Consider the following 13,076-nt stretch of genomic DNA (forward strand, 5'->3'; position numbering starts at 1 on the left):
CTAGGACTATACGAAGATACAGATGCAATAGGCTTATACAAGAAAAACTTTGCATAGGCGTTTCTTGACATATTCATTGTGCCTTTGTTGAGGTATATATACACATGTGTGTGATCTCTCTCTCTCTCTCTCTCTCTCTCTCGCTCTCTCTCTCTCTCTCCTCTATCTCTCGTCTCTCTCTTCTCTCTCTCTCATCGTCTCTCTCTCTTCTCTCTCTCTCTCTATAGTTTTATAATATATATATAATATATATATATAATGTATATATATAATATTATATATATTTTATATTTATATATATATTATATATATATAATATATTATATATATATTATCTATAATCTATATATATATATATATAATATATATATATATATATATATATATATAATCATATATCTATACATATACGTGTCTATTTGTTGAATATTTTCGTAAAAAAAACAAAAGTAAGTATATTTTGCAAGCAATGACCTATTCATGCCATTTATAATGGTATTGTCCTTCGTAAACAGGTGTTTGTTTTCAAATAATCAACCTGTGCGAGAGAGAGAGAGAGAGAGAGAGAGAGAGAGAGAGAGAGAGAGAGAGAGAGAGAGAGAGGGCATACACCTGAACAGATGTGCAACCACTTGTACAAATTCCTTCTCCTGACCTCGTGGCAACAGTTATTTCGTGCACAGATGAACAATTTGACATAACTATCAAGTAGTCTACGTGTGCATGTGTTTATATATAGTACAGCCATTAGAACACCACCCACACACACATAGGCTTTCGGGACAAGAGTGCATTATTATGTATACACGCACAGAAGTATACAGAAACACGTATACTCTCCACACACAATGCGAAGACAATATCTTCTTTCGCAGTTGCATTTTTTTTACAGAAATGAATATGAAATCAATGATACTTTACATTAAACTTGACAGGTGGTGCAGATGCTTAGACTAATGCACGTAACCATACGACGAAGCCTCCACGCTCGAATGTATGTACATACACACACGAGGATTCTGTTTTCATCCCAAAGACACAACAAGCAAGCAAGCAAGCAAGCAATACGTCTCATTAAACTGCAGACATTGTAGTTGATGTTTCGAGATCAAAGACCCAAGATTCTGACGGCTTTGTGTCTTTCATTAGATTATATTATACCCGAACTCTCTCGCATCTGGTTCCAACAACCGGGGTTTATAATTATATATGTAACAGCAGCAGCGAGTTGTGACTGGTTTATATATATATTTTTTGGGGGAAGTTATTTTAGCTTGTAATTCGCTGGATTGTTTTGTGTGTGTGTGTGTGTATGTGTGTGTGTTCTTGGTTAGCTTCTAAAGTTATAACTATATATTGGTCTCATTGTATGACAAATGCTATTTATAGATAAGTTTGTATATATATAAATGTATATATATATATATATATATATATATATATATATATAATATATATGTATGTATGTATTATTGAACATATATTACATATATTTAAAATATGTATTAATTTATTAATATAATATATATTATATATATATATATATATATATATATATATATTCTTCATCGCTGGTGGGCTAATCCTCGATGAAATAGGTACGAGGATACGGAAGGACATGGCACATTACATGATTCTTTATTGCTAGCGACGTTTCGAGACAAAGTCCCATCTTCAGGCTAAAGGCAAGAAATAAATATTACATCATTACCAAACAATTAGGAATGTTAACGTAAAATTATTATAAATAAAGTATTTCTAAGTAAAATTACGAATTAAAAAATCTCAAAGAATGAGCATTACATCAATACATAACATATTCAAGAAAACGAAATGTAAATCATAAAAAATTAGAATATTTCTAAGTAAAATTACGAATAAAAACATTAAAAAGAATATATATATAAATATAAAAATATTAAAATGAGGAAAATACTTGCTCAAGCAGAGTCCCGCCGTTCCGTGTCAGGACGGTGGAAAAAGTCAAGAAGAGGCAAAGAACAAAGTGACGTGTCTTTATGCTATATACAAAGGTACTGAGGTAGTATGGTTGTTAAGTGAAGGTACCAGTTTCTTATCGCCAAACTTCCAAGAACGTGGAGGTGGTGTTCATATGGTGACGTCATAATGACCTTAAAGTTGTTATAATCTATCTCTGCCTACAGATTCTGGCGTGATTCCTAATATTTGATTGTTCAGGGGTGGATAACAATTTGCTGCCGTTCGGTAACTTACACCTCTATGAGCATCGCATCTCACTTTGAGCAACCGGCGCGTACTTCCTACGTAGGTCTGCCGATTACATCGGCAGCAATTAAATAAATACACTACACTGGACTGGATCAAGGAGGGTAATTTCTTTTTGTGTTTTAGGAAGCTACCAATATTTCTAGGATTTATGCAAGTGAATCTGGTATCAGCTGCTGGATAATGACGGTTTAAAATTTTCTCAAGGGAAGGCAAAAACTTCCTATCATGTATATAAGGTATTTTAATATAGTATCTAAATTTCTGTGCTAAATGGACTGGGCTAGGTGGATGAAAAAAGTTATCGATGGTATTTTTTGACGTATTTAAAAAATAACCCCGATGGGTAACAATTGCTGTTGAAAAATCCCTCAAGAAATATTATTTCGTCATGGAATAATTTCCAACTTGATGTTAGGTTTATAGCCCTGTGGAGGAGTGCTGTGGAGTGTATACCCCATATATATATATATATATATATATATATATATATATATATATATATATATATATATAATATATATATACATCAGGCAGCAAGTGGTTAGAGTTAGATTAATAATAATAATAATAATAATAATAATAATAATAATAATAATAATAATAATAATAATAATAATAGTAATAATAATAATAATAATAATAATAATAATAATAATAATAATATAATAATAATAATAGTCCATAACGGCTAAAATTCGTATCTAAGATAAAAATGAAAAAAAAAAGTCTTTTGATGATGGGACTCATTAAATTTTTTTTTTATATAATTGCAGGATTCTGTGAGATTAATTTGGAGACTTAATTACCTACAGAGATGACGAGGTCGTGTTCATTTCCTCAATTGAGCGTAATTTGCAAAGGGTTTCTTTTTTTTATCTTTTTGTTGGTTTTTCCATGAGATATTACTAGAATTCTGATGCTTTCAGAGAGGGAACTCAGGTAAATGTGTATATATGTATTATTACACACACACACACACACACACACACACACACACACACACACACATATATATATATATATATATATATATGAATATATACATAATATATATATATATATATATATATATATATATATATAAAATATATATATTATATAATATATATAAATGTAAATATAAATATATATATATAGCAGCTATGTACATGTGTACATTAGTGTATGTATGTGTGTATGTATGTCTATACATACATACATACAATATATATATATATACCATTACTCAAAAATTTATTTTCTCCTATACCAAAAATGTGCATCTAGTTTTCTCTAGGCTACACAAACATAAGAACAACTTCAATATAAGACAAGATTTTTTCCCTTCGCCAGAATTAAGTAAGACCGTTTCTTCATTAAAATGAACCTATATAATCCGGATTCATCATAATTAATACACGTCTATGTGGCATTACGTTGGTGCTCATTGAACATGATACAAAAACGAGATGAATTTGAGCATAAATGAATTTCATAAGACTGTGATTTCCCCTGAGAGATCCAACCTACAAATAAGGTAAAGGAAATGTAATCAGGTTTTCGTGTCTCTCATAATCCCTTTCCACTTACTCGGGGAGTAAGCCTACGCATACTTTGTTATTGTTGGGGGTAGGAAAGGTCTATGGAAGAGAATGAAAAGGTCTCAATAAGGTGTTTCACGTTGAGTTAAAGATACAGGAATTTTTGGATAGGATATTTATGATTTATTTATTAGAATGAAAATGTAGAAAATAATGTGCATGTTAACAGTACAGAAATATGAAATCTCATAAAATATAACTTATTCCTTTTAATTTTCGTTGGTGGAACAACGCTCTAATTGACCGTAGATTTTAGCACGTTTTAATTTAACGTTAAGTTAGGAATATAACGCGTGAGGGGATAATCTTGCACGCGTCCCGAGTAAGCTGGAGGTCTGATCACGCCATCTTTTAATACCATAGAAAATACAAAAGAAACTTGATCACATGTATAATGTGTATATATATACATATATATATATATTATTATAAATATATATATATATATATATATATATATATATATATTATTATTATCTAATATATGTATATATATAGATATATATATATATATATATATAATATATATAATATATATATATATATATCTATATATATAATTATATATATATATAGATATATATATATATTATATATATATATATATATATATATATATATATATCTATCTAATATATATATATCATATATATTATCATATATATATATCTCATATATATATATCTATATATATATATATATACTATATATATATATATATATATGATATATCTATATATTATATCATATAATTATATATAATATATAATATATATATATATCAAATATAGATATATATATATATATATATATATATATATAGATAATATATATATAATATATATATCATATAAACATATTCAGCCTAACATGAACGCATTATTATTATTATTATTAATTTTATTATTTCTACACGAGTCACTGAAATTGTAAAGATATCCACAGTGGTGTTAATATAAATGTATATAAATATATATTTCAGAAATATATATATTTATATATATTTCTAAAACATATCATTATCATTATTATTATGCACACGAAAGAAATTAAATATAATAATATATGCGCACTACGCTTTTTCTTCTTCTTCTTTTTTTTTTTTTTTTAAAGTGATTCATTAGAGTCGAGTCACGTAGGATATAACTGCGAGATTATGATCGAAAATTCCTTCCCATAATAATAAGTCGGTAGAAGGAATTATTTTCTTATACTATTCCATTTTTGGACAGTTTTTTTTTCTTTTATTGATTTCACCCCCCTAAAAAACGGTCGGGAAATTTAATAAACGTGATGAGGTGAATAAATGGTTAAAATTCATTTAGGGTTAATAATTAGGGTAAGATTTATTTTACGCTAATCTGATGCTGGAGATTCTAATAATGATATTTCGTTTACACATCAATCATAGAGGTTCATATTTAGATAAAGTAGAAAGCAAACCACAAGCACATACACACATACACGCACACACTGGCAACTGACTAGAATTGGATTGTTTAATAGCAGAGGATTACCTGATAAACTCTCTCTCTCCCTCTCTCTCTCTTTCAGAATGAACTTCCTCTTAGAATTTGGTTCAAGGTAGAAAATCTAAGCCTTATGTTGTATATATATTCAGCTAAAAATGTCTGTTTACTTATATTTATCATGCCGTTTATTTTGTCTCTCTCTCTCTCCACTATTTATGAAATTCTTACATAAAAAAATTAAGACGCTGTGTAGTAGCGCTGAAATGGAATAACTGAATAGAGAAATTAGCAAAAAAAAAAAAAAACAAAACATAAATAAATACCCTTCACAATCACAATCACATTGATTTAACAGAAATGTTTGGTTGCAATATAAATAAAAGTAATAGTATCCTGGTACTATCCAGTTGATAAACGAATTGAATATAGAATTTTGGCCAAAGGCCAAGCGCTGGAACCTACGAGGTCACTCAGCGCTGAAACGGAAATTGAGAGTAAAAGGTCTGAAAGGTGTGGCAGGTGTTCGTGACGTCATCATGACGTCATCATGACGTCACTGGGCAAAAGTTACGACCGTCTAGTACGAGATCAGTTAACTTTTTTTTTTTTTTTTTAGAAAGGAAAGTAAAACTTTCGCAGGTGACCCGAGCAATAATGGTGATTTAGTGAAACAATATTATGGCCTTGTTTTTGTTTTTGATGAATATTCAATCACGGTAAAATTTTCTGAGTTTTGATCGAATAAAAATGAATAATTATGTTCCTTCATGACTCGTTCCCTAAGTCAGTGGCCACTGTAGGCTTGTTCCATGTGGGTAAGGGTTTATCTTCTGAATAATAATAATAATTAATAATAATAATAATAAATAATAATAATAATAATAAATAATACATGAATAATAAATAATTAATAATAATAATAAAATATAACTAAATAACTAATAATAATAAATAAGTAATAATAATAATAATAAGAGCATGAGTCTCTAAAATGGTGAAAAAATCCACAATGCTGTGTGTAAATAGATATATATAGATATATATATATATATATATATATATATATATATATATATATATATATATATATATATAATATATATATATATATATATATATATATATATATATATATATATATATATCGTATATATACTTAAAAATCACAGTAGATTCACGTGACTTCATTAAATAAGCGAATACCACAGGAAAATGATAGTCAGAAATCCAAGCGCTTTCGTCTTTACTAAGACATTGTCAAGGAACGAATGAAATACAGTTGGAGAGAAAGTTATCAGGTAAACAACAAGATCAAGAATACCAGATGGTTAATTGTCAAAAAGGTAAAAATTAAAGAGATAATCCAGGATTATCGGATATCACACGGTCACAAACCTAAACATAGATTTAACCCTAACAGAAACTACAAAGTATTCTTATAGTCCAAAACATGTAAAAACTGAATATATTAATTTTGTTGCTTATATTTATCTACAACTTTTTTTTATTATGGAGGCATCAAGTTTAAGTAAACCAAGACTTAAATGTTAGAACATTTCCATTATTTGACTTGACGCAAACAAGATTCAATGATATTTCTTTTAACTGTGTCATTACACGGGATTAAGGCTCTTGCTTGACTCCAGTTAATAGGATGGTCTAAATCTCTCATATGTACGAATAATGCATTCGATATTTGCCCAGTTCTCACAGAATTTTGGTGCTGTTTGAGACGTTGTGAAAGAGATTTACCGGTTTGTCCGTAATAGACTTTATCACACTTTTTGCAAGGAATTTCATATATGCAGCCTGGAAGATCTTTAGGAGAATTTTTGATTACTAAACTCTTGACATTAATATTACTGAAAACATTTATGTTAAAAAGCTTTAAAATTCTAGGAATATCTAAAAACCTTTCATCATACGGTAATTTTAGAATGTTATACTTACTAAAATCAAGTTTGTCATTAGTTGAATAAAATGTTTTTCTAGCTCTTTTCCATGCCACATACTACGAAAAGTCCTTGGGTATTTAAGTTTCAATGCAATATCATAAATAGTTTCAATTTCAGCGTCAATAAACTGCGGGCTACAGACACGTAAAGCCCTTAGGAACACCTCAGAACAAACAGAGAATTTAACATTTTGATGGTGATTGGCAGTAGTAATGAACAAAAGAGGCAAATTTAGTTGATTTCCGAAAGACTGAAAAGGTGAAATTTCTATAATTTCTATGGACAGTTACATCAAGAAAATTCATATTATAATTTCTTTCTTCCTCTACAGTAAATTTTATAGAAGGGATTAAATTATTGAGATTATTAAGGAATTCCTGGAGATTTTCGTGAACTGGCCAAATACAGAAAATATCATCTACATACCTAAACTATTTAAACTTTTGGGGCAAATTCTTGGTAAAGAGTTTTGTCTCAAAATATTCCATTGAAATATTGCTAAGGGACAGGAGATAAGGGATTACCCATAGCCCATGCCAAACTTTTGTACAAAAAAATTCCCCATTAAAACAAAATTTACCATCTTTGATACATAACCTTATAAGACTAATGAGGTCTGCTACAGTTAAGGGCGTTCTGACGTTCTATAATTCATCCTCCAAAAATTCAAGTAAAATTCATCTTCAAGGTACTTTCTTTTGTAAATAAAGAGACAACATCAAAACTAACCCATATTAAAATCAAAATTCAAATTTAAACTATTCAATTTATTTATAAAATCAACATTGTTTTTAACATTCGTGTTTGAAATGTTTCTTACCAAAGGTGTAAGAATTTTTACAATCCATTTAGATAAATTATTACGTAACTGAGGCTGAGCCTACTGAACTAGTGATTGGTCTGATAGGGTTATTGATTTTGTGTGTCTTGACTAAACCATACATATAAGGTAGGGAGGCGCCTGCGGTGTAAACTGTTTGATTAAATGATCCAAGCCCTTTAAATCCAATCTATATATATATATATATATATATATATATATATATATATATATATATATATATATATATATATATATATATATATATATATCTATACACACATACATATGTATATATGTACCTCTATATATACTATATATATATATAAATTACACATAATTCATATACATTTACATACGCGCATACACATGCATACACATATACAAAAAGGCCGCACTGCGTATATAAAAATTTCGACAATGAAACGGTAAGTGAGTACAATGGGACACTCAGAAAAAACTTTTGTTGAAAATGTTTTAGAGGAAAACTAAAAAAAAAAAAAAACTAAAAAAAACTCGGGCGGACTTTTTATGGCATAAAACTATATAATCTGCCTGAAGTTTTCTACTTTTGACCGGGTAACTTTTACATTCTGTTTTCTCTCGGTTTTTTTTTTTTTTTGTTAATTCAAAGCTAAAACTCCCGGAAAACCCAACGACAATTTAAAAGCAGGTGCATTTTCTCTCTCTCTCTCTCTCTCTCCATTGTTATGAGTCCGAAATTCAGTCTCTCGCAGAAAAGGAATTTACCGAAGAGGCAAAACCGTTTTAATCTCTCTCTCTTCTCTAAATTCTTATTCGTTCGAAATTTATTTTACCCTGAAAAGGCAAAACAGTTTTTAATCTTTTCTTCCCCCCCCCCCTTTCTCTTCTCTCTCTCTCTCGGTTCCTTCGCTAAAGGAAGTTCTCAGCATGGCTTAAATCTCTCGTCTTCCTTTATTATTTTTTTGGGGGTTGGGGGGTTGTGGTGAGAGGGTTCATGAAGGTTCCTTAAGACTGAGGGATGGGGGGGTGGGGGTTGGAGGGGTTTTCTTGAAGCATCCTATGCCCTCTTGTAAGTCTAAACATTACAAAGTTTGATTAAAAAAAAATTGATGTCTATTTTGTCCATTGCTGGTCACGTCAGGGATAATGCAATGTGACCTTGTCGGTAAATAATGTGAAATAATGCGTCCCTTATGAATTTACCAACCACCAGGTACATTATTCACCACTTACTCAATACAGACCCAGAGGTTTCCACCCCAAAAGTTCCCACAGTCCTCCCTCCTCTCTCAGGATTCGAACTTGTGTTTGCGCCAGCTCGATATATTAACCTATTCAACAATCTCTCTCTCTCTCTCTCTCTCTCTCTCTCTCTTTCGATCCATTCTCAGGATTCGAACTTCCATCTCCTCTCAGGATTCGAACTTGTGTTTGCGTCAGCAAACTCTCTCTCTCTTTCGATACATTCTCAGGATTCGAACTTGTGTCAGCTCGATATCCAACCTATTCAACTCTCACGAACACACACTCTCTCTCTCTCTCTTTCGACCCTTGACACTCAACCAGAGAGCTGCTTCGTCATAAGCATCCTCCCTTCCTTGTTCCCGTCCATCCATCTACTCATCAATCCTCAATTTCCATCCTACAACTGATGACGCGTCCTGGAGGAGTTCGTAGCTAGATGGAAGGGAAGAGAGAGTTGCAGCAGCTTTCCATTTGCTGAGTGGTTCCTTTCTAAACTAACCTTCGGGGGTTCTTCTCCTCAAATTTTTCCGCCTTCTTTTTTCATACAGTGAAAGATACCTGAGCCACTTTTACGATTATACTAGACCTGTCTGTCTGTCAGGCTGTCTATCTATTTATCTAACTTTTTATTCCATTTCTCTTCAGTTATTCACTCGTCCTTCCAAAGTCTCCCGACCTTTCGTCTAAATGTCGTTCTATCTATGTCGAAATCCCCTCAGTTTTTTTCCGCCAATAATCTTGTGGGTAAAATGGGCCGTTTCTTCAAATATTCAAGAGTTTCTCTCTCTCTCTCTCTCTCTCTCTCTCTCATCTCCATATTTTCAATGCGAGACTTTGAGGATAAAGATATTTTTCTTCGGCCGTTCACTAAATATTTTTCTGTCCCCTTTTCCTTTCAATCTCTCTCTATGGATTCAAAGACCCTCTCTCCTTTCGTCTCTCTCTCTTTGCTATGCTGGAACAAACTTTTGAAAGTTTGGTACAGAATTTTTTTTAGGGGGTGGGGGAGGGGGAGGGGGGAGGGGGAGGAGGTGGGGCTTCGTTCCGGGTTCTCTGATCTGAATATTTTCATCATGCAGTTTTAGAGTTGTGTGTTTTTTTCTTGTCTTTCTAAATGTCATAGAAAGAAAATTGACTTTTTATTATTATTTTTTTTTTTACAGGAATGGATACCTATGAAATACATTAAGGTTTAAATGTATCATAGACGAGTGACGAAATCTGTGTTGCTTCTCGTGAAGTCCTTGAAATAAATCACGGAATCATGAAAGGCTTTAGAATTGATGCTAATGTCTGTCAACATGTGATAAACGTTGCGTAAGGCCTTCTTATGCTAAACGTTTATCAGTAATATTAAGTATATATCATTACAAATACACTGCTATGCCTGTATAGATACTCTGCAATTCAACGGAGTGAATTGCTATCATAATACGTAACATATCATCATCGTAGCGTCCAGTTCACCTGTTTGCCTGGGACTCACTCTCTCTCTCTCTCTCTCTCTCCTTCTCTCTCTCTCTCTCTCTCTCTCTCTATCCTACCTAGAATTGCAAATGAAATCAGCTAAAAAACTTTCCCAACAGAAACTTCTCAAGGAAATGACTTGTCCCGGTGGGGGGAAGCTTTCAAAGCTCGCCAACAGATGTCACTAGCTACCTGGAAGGGCCATTAAAAGGTTCGTGTTTTCTGAACAAACTTTTCCATCGAATATGGCTCGTTGCTCGCCGCTACAGAGGTAAGTGATTCTGTTGATGGCGTTACTGGCATCAATGCTTTTCAAGTAAGGGTTTTGTGGTTACTATACTATAGTAACTATAGTTCTTATGGTTTATATTGCTTTAGTTACTAGGGTAGCACAGACCATATTCAGCAACAGGCAATATTTTTTATCTCGTTTTTAGTCAGTCAGAAAACAAATGCAACCGATTAGAGAAATAGGCTGAGAGCTAAAGTAAACAAAACAAGAAACTGGACAAACAAACATGCAAAAAATACAAAATAAACAGAGAAAAAACCAATAAAAAATAATAAGGAAAAAAGTGGCCCAGAAAAACCAGAGAATTAGAGAAAACTTCTAACCCCGTCGCGGGTAGACGATAGGAAACTCTCTCTCTCGACGGCGCGATTGCATAACTTACGAAGTATGAATACATAACTGATACGTACATCAATATTGGACGTCTGAAAAAGGCCAGGCTGGCGCCTCTGGGCCAACTCCACTACATTATTCATTGTTGGTTTGGTGTCGTCTTCGGCTAATGCCTCCTTCTGGAAGTTCGGGATAAAGAGGGTCGAGTAATTCCTTTTTTTGTTTATGAGCGTCGCTGAGTTTTGAGAAGTTTAAACGCCTTGTGATTTTACGCAGCTCCGAGATGTGGCAACACCGCAACACCGACTCCTCGGAGACCTTATCCTCCCCTTCGTGAAATTTTAAGGAACTCTGGGCTTCCACGGTGACATATATGGTTTCGCCACCATAGATCTTGCCGTTCGTTAGGTAGAAAGCAGACAATACCAAATACAAACAATTGAAAAAATTTAGAAAGCTTAGGAAATTGAAAATGACCAAAATTAGATCCTGATTTTGATGCGGCTTCGAGTTTATCTCAAAATATCTGTCCAACTCATTTGGACGGCGAGGTTGTCAACAAGATTAATAAGTAGAACCCTCGGCGCAATCGAGATACATGTACAGCGCGTAATGCTGTATGAAACTATCAGCCACAGTCCATGAAACTCACAGCCACGGCCAATGAAATTTTTAGCCATGGTCAGATGGTTAATTTTAACCTCAAATAAAAGAAATACTACTGATGCTAGAGGGCTGCAATTTGGTATGTTTGATGATTGGAGGGTGGATGGTTAACATACAAATTTGCAGCCCTCTAGCCTCTGCAGGTTTTAAGATCTGAGGGCGGGTAGAAAAAGTGTCAACGGACAGACAACGCCATTTCTATAGTTTTCTTTTGCAGAAAACTATAAATCCGTAAAAATAAAAATCTACGTCATCGATGTCAGAGCCGTTTCGAAATGTTGTAAGTGTTTCTCTAAGAGACAAACACACTGTGTTAGCAGAGCTGTAATCTGCAGATCTTTCCACCGAATTGAGTAAAGCTAATATATAATTCACGATAGTTATGTCCAGAAGATGCAATGCTCCTTCTGATTAAAAAAATGATAAGAACAATATGAAGGATTCTCTTCATCAAGCTGATCATATGTTTTTATTGATTTTAAAATGAATAGGAAACGAAGTTTCACAAAAAAACTTATTAAACAGATTATTCTTTGTAAACTAGAAATCGCGCGGAAACCCAATTCGTCTTTATAGATCCTTGACCAAAGTGAAAATAATTGTTATTACTCAAGAAAAACTGAGTAAACCATAAGGAAATGGCTAGAGAGTTCATCCATTTCACGCTGTCAAAATGCGTATCCTGCAACAAGCAATTATTGATACCTAATGAGTCGCATCAAATGATTGCTTTGGGAATACATTATACCATCTGTCAAAATGCCTGTTTTTCGTTAAAATTTTTGAAACGTAAACAGATCAAGACGAGTCTCGACCTTCCTCCGACTCTTGAGAATATGAGACAAAGGTACCGAAACCTTTTATCTCCTCGCAAGTGTCGCCGTGGGAGAGACGAATAGCGACACACTTAAAGCGACACATTTGTCGCTTGCACCTGTTCGTAAACCGATGGAGGAGATAGCACATCCTTTAGAAGGTCATGAAGCCCCTTAGCTCACTTCTTGAAGATAC

At 32.5% G+C, this 13,076-nt stretch overlaps 1 protein-coding gene across 1 annotated transcript in view; it reads right to left on the minus strand.

Moving 5' to 3' along the window:
• LOC135225554 (mucin-17-like) overlaps nucleotides 1-13,076 on the minus strand; it is a 39,983-nt gene that overhangs the window by 20,992 nt on the left and 5,915 nt on the right. The window contains exon 4 of the mRNA XM_064264823.1: nucleotides 11,477-11,578. Coding sequence (XP_064120893.1) covers nucleotides 11,477-11,578 — 102 coding nt within the window. The remainder of the gene's footprint in view (nucleotides 1-11,476; nucleotides 11,579-13,076) is intronic.

The sequence above is a fragment of the Macrobrachium nipponense genome, chromosome 13, assembly GCF_015104395.2.
Source record: "Macrobrachium nipponense isolate FS-2020 chromosome 13, ASM1510439v2, whole genome shotgun sequence".
NCBI classification, from domain to species: Eukaryota; Metazoa; Arthropoda; class Malacostraca; order Decapoda; family Palaemonidae; genus Macrobrachium; species Macrobrachium nipponense.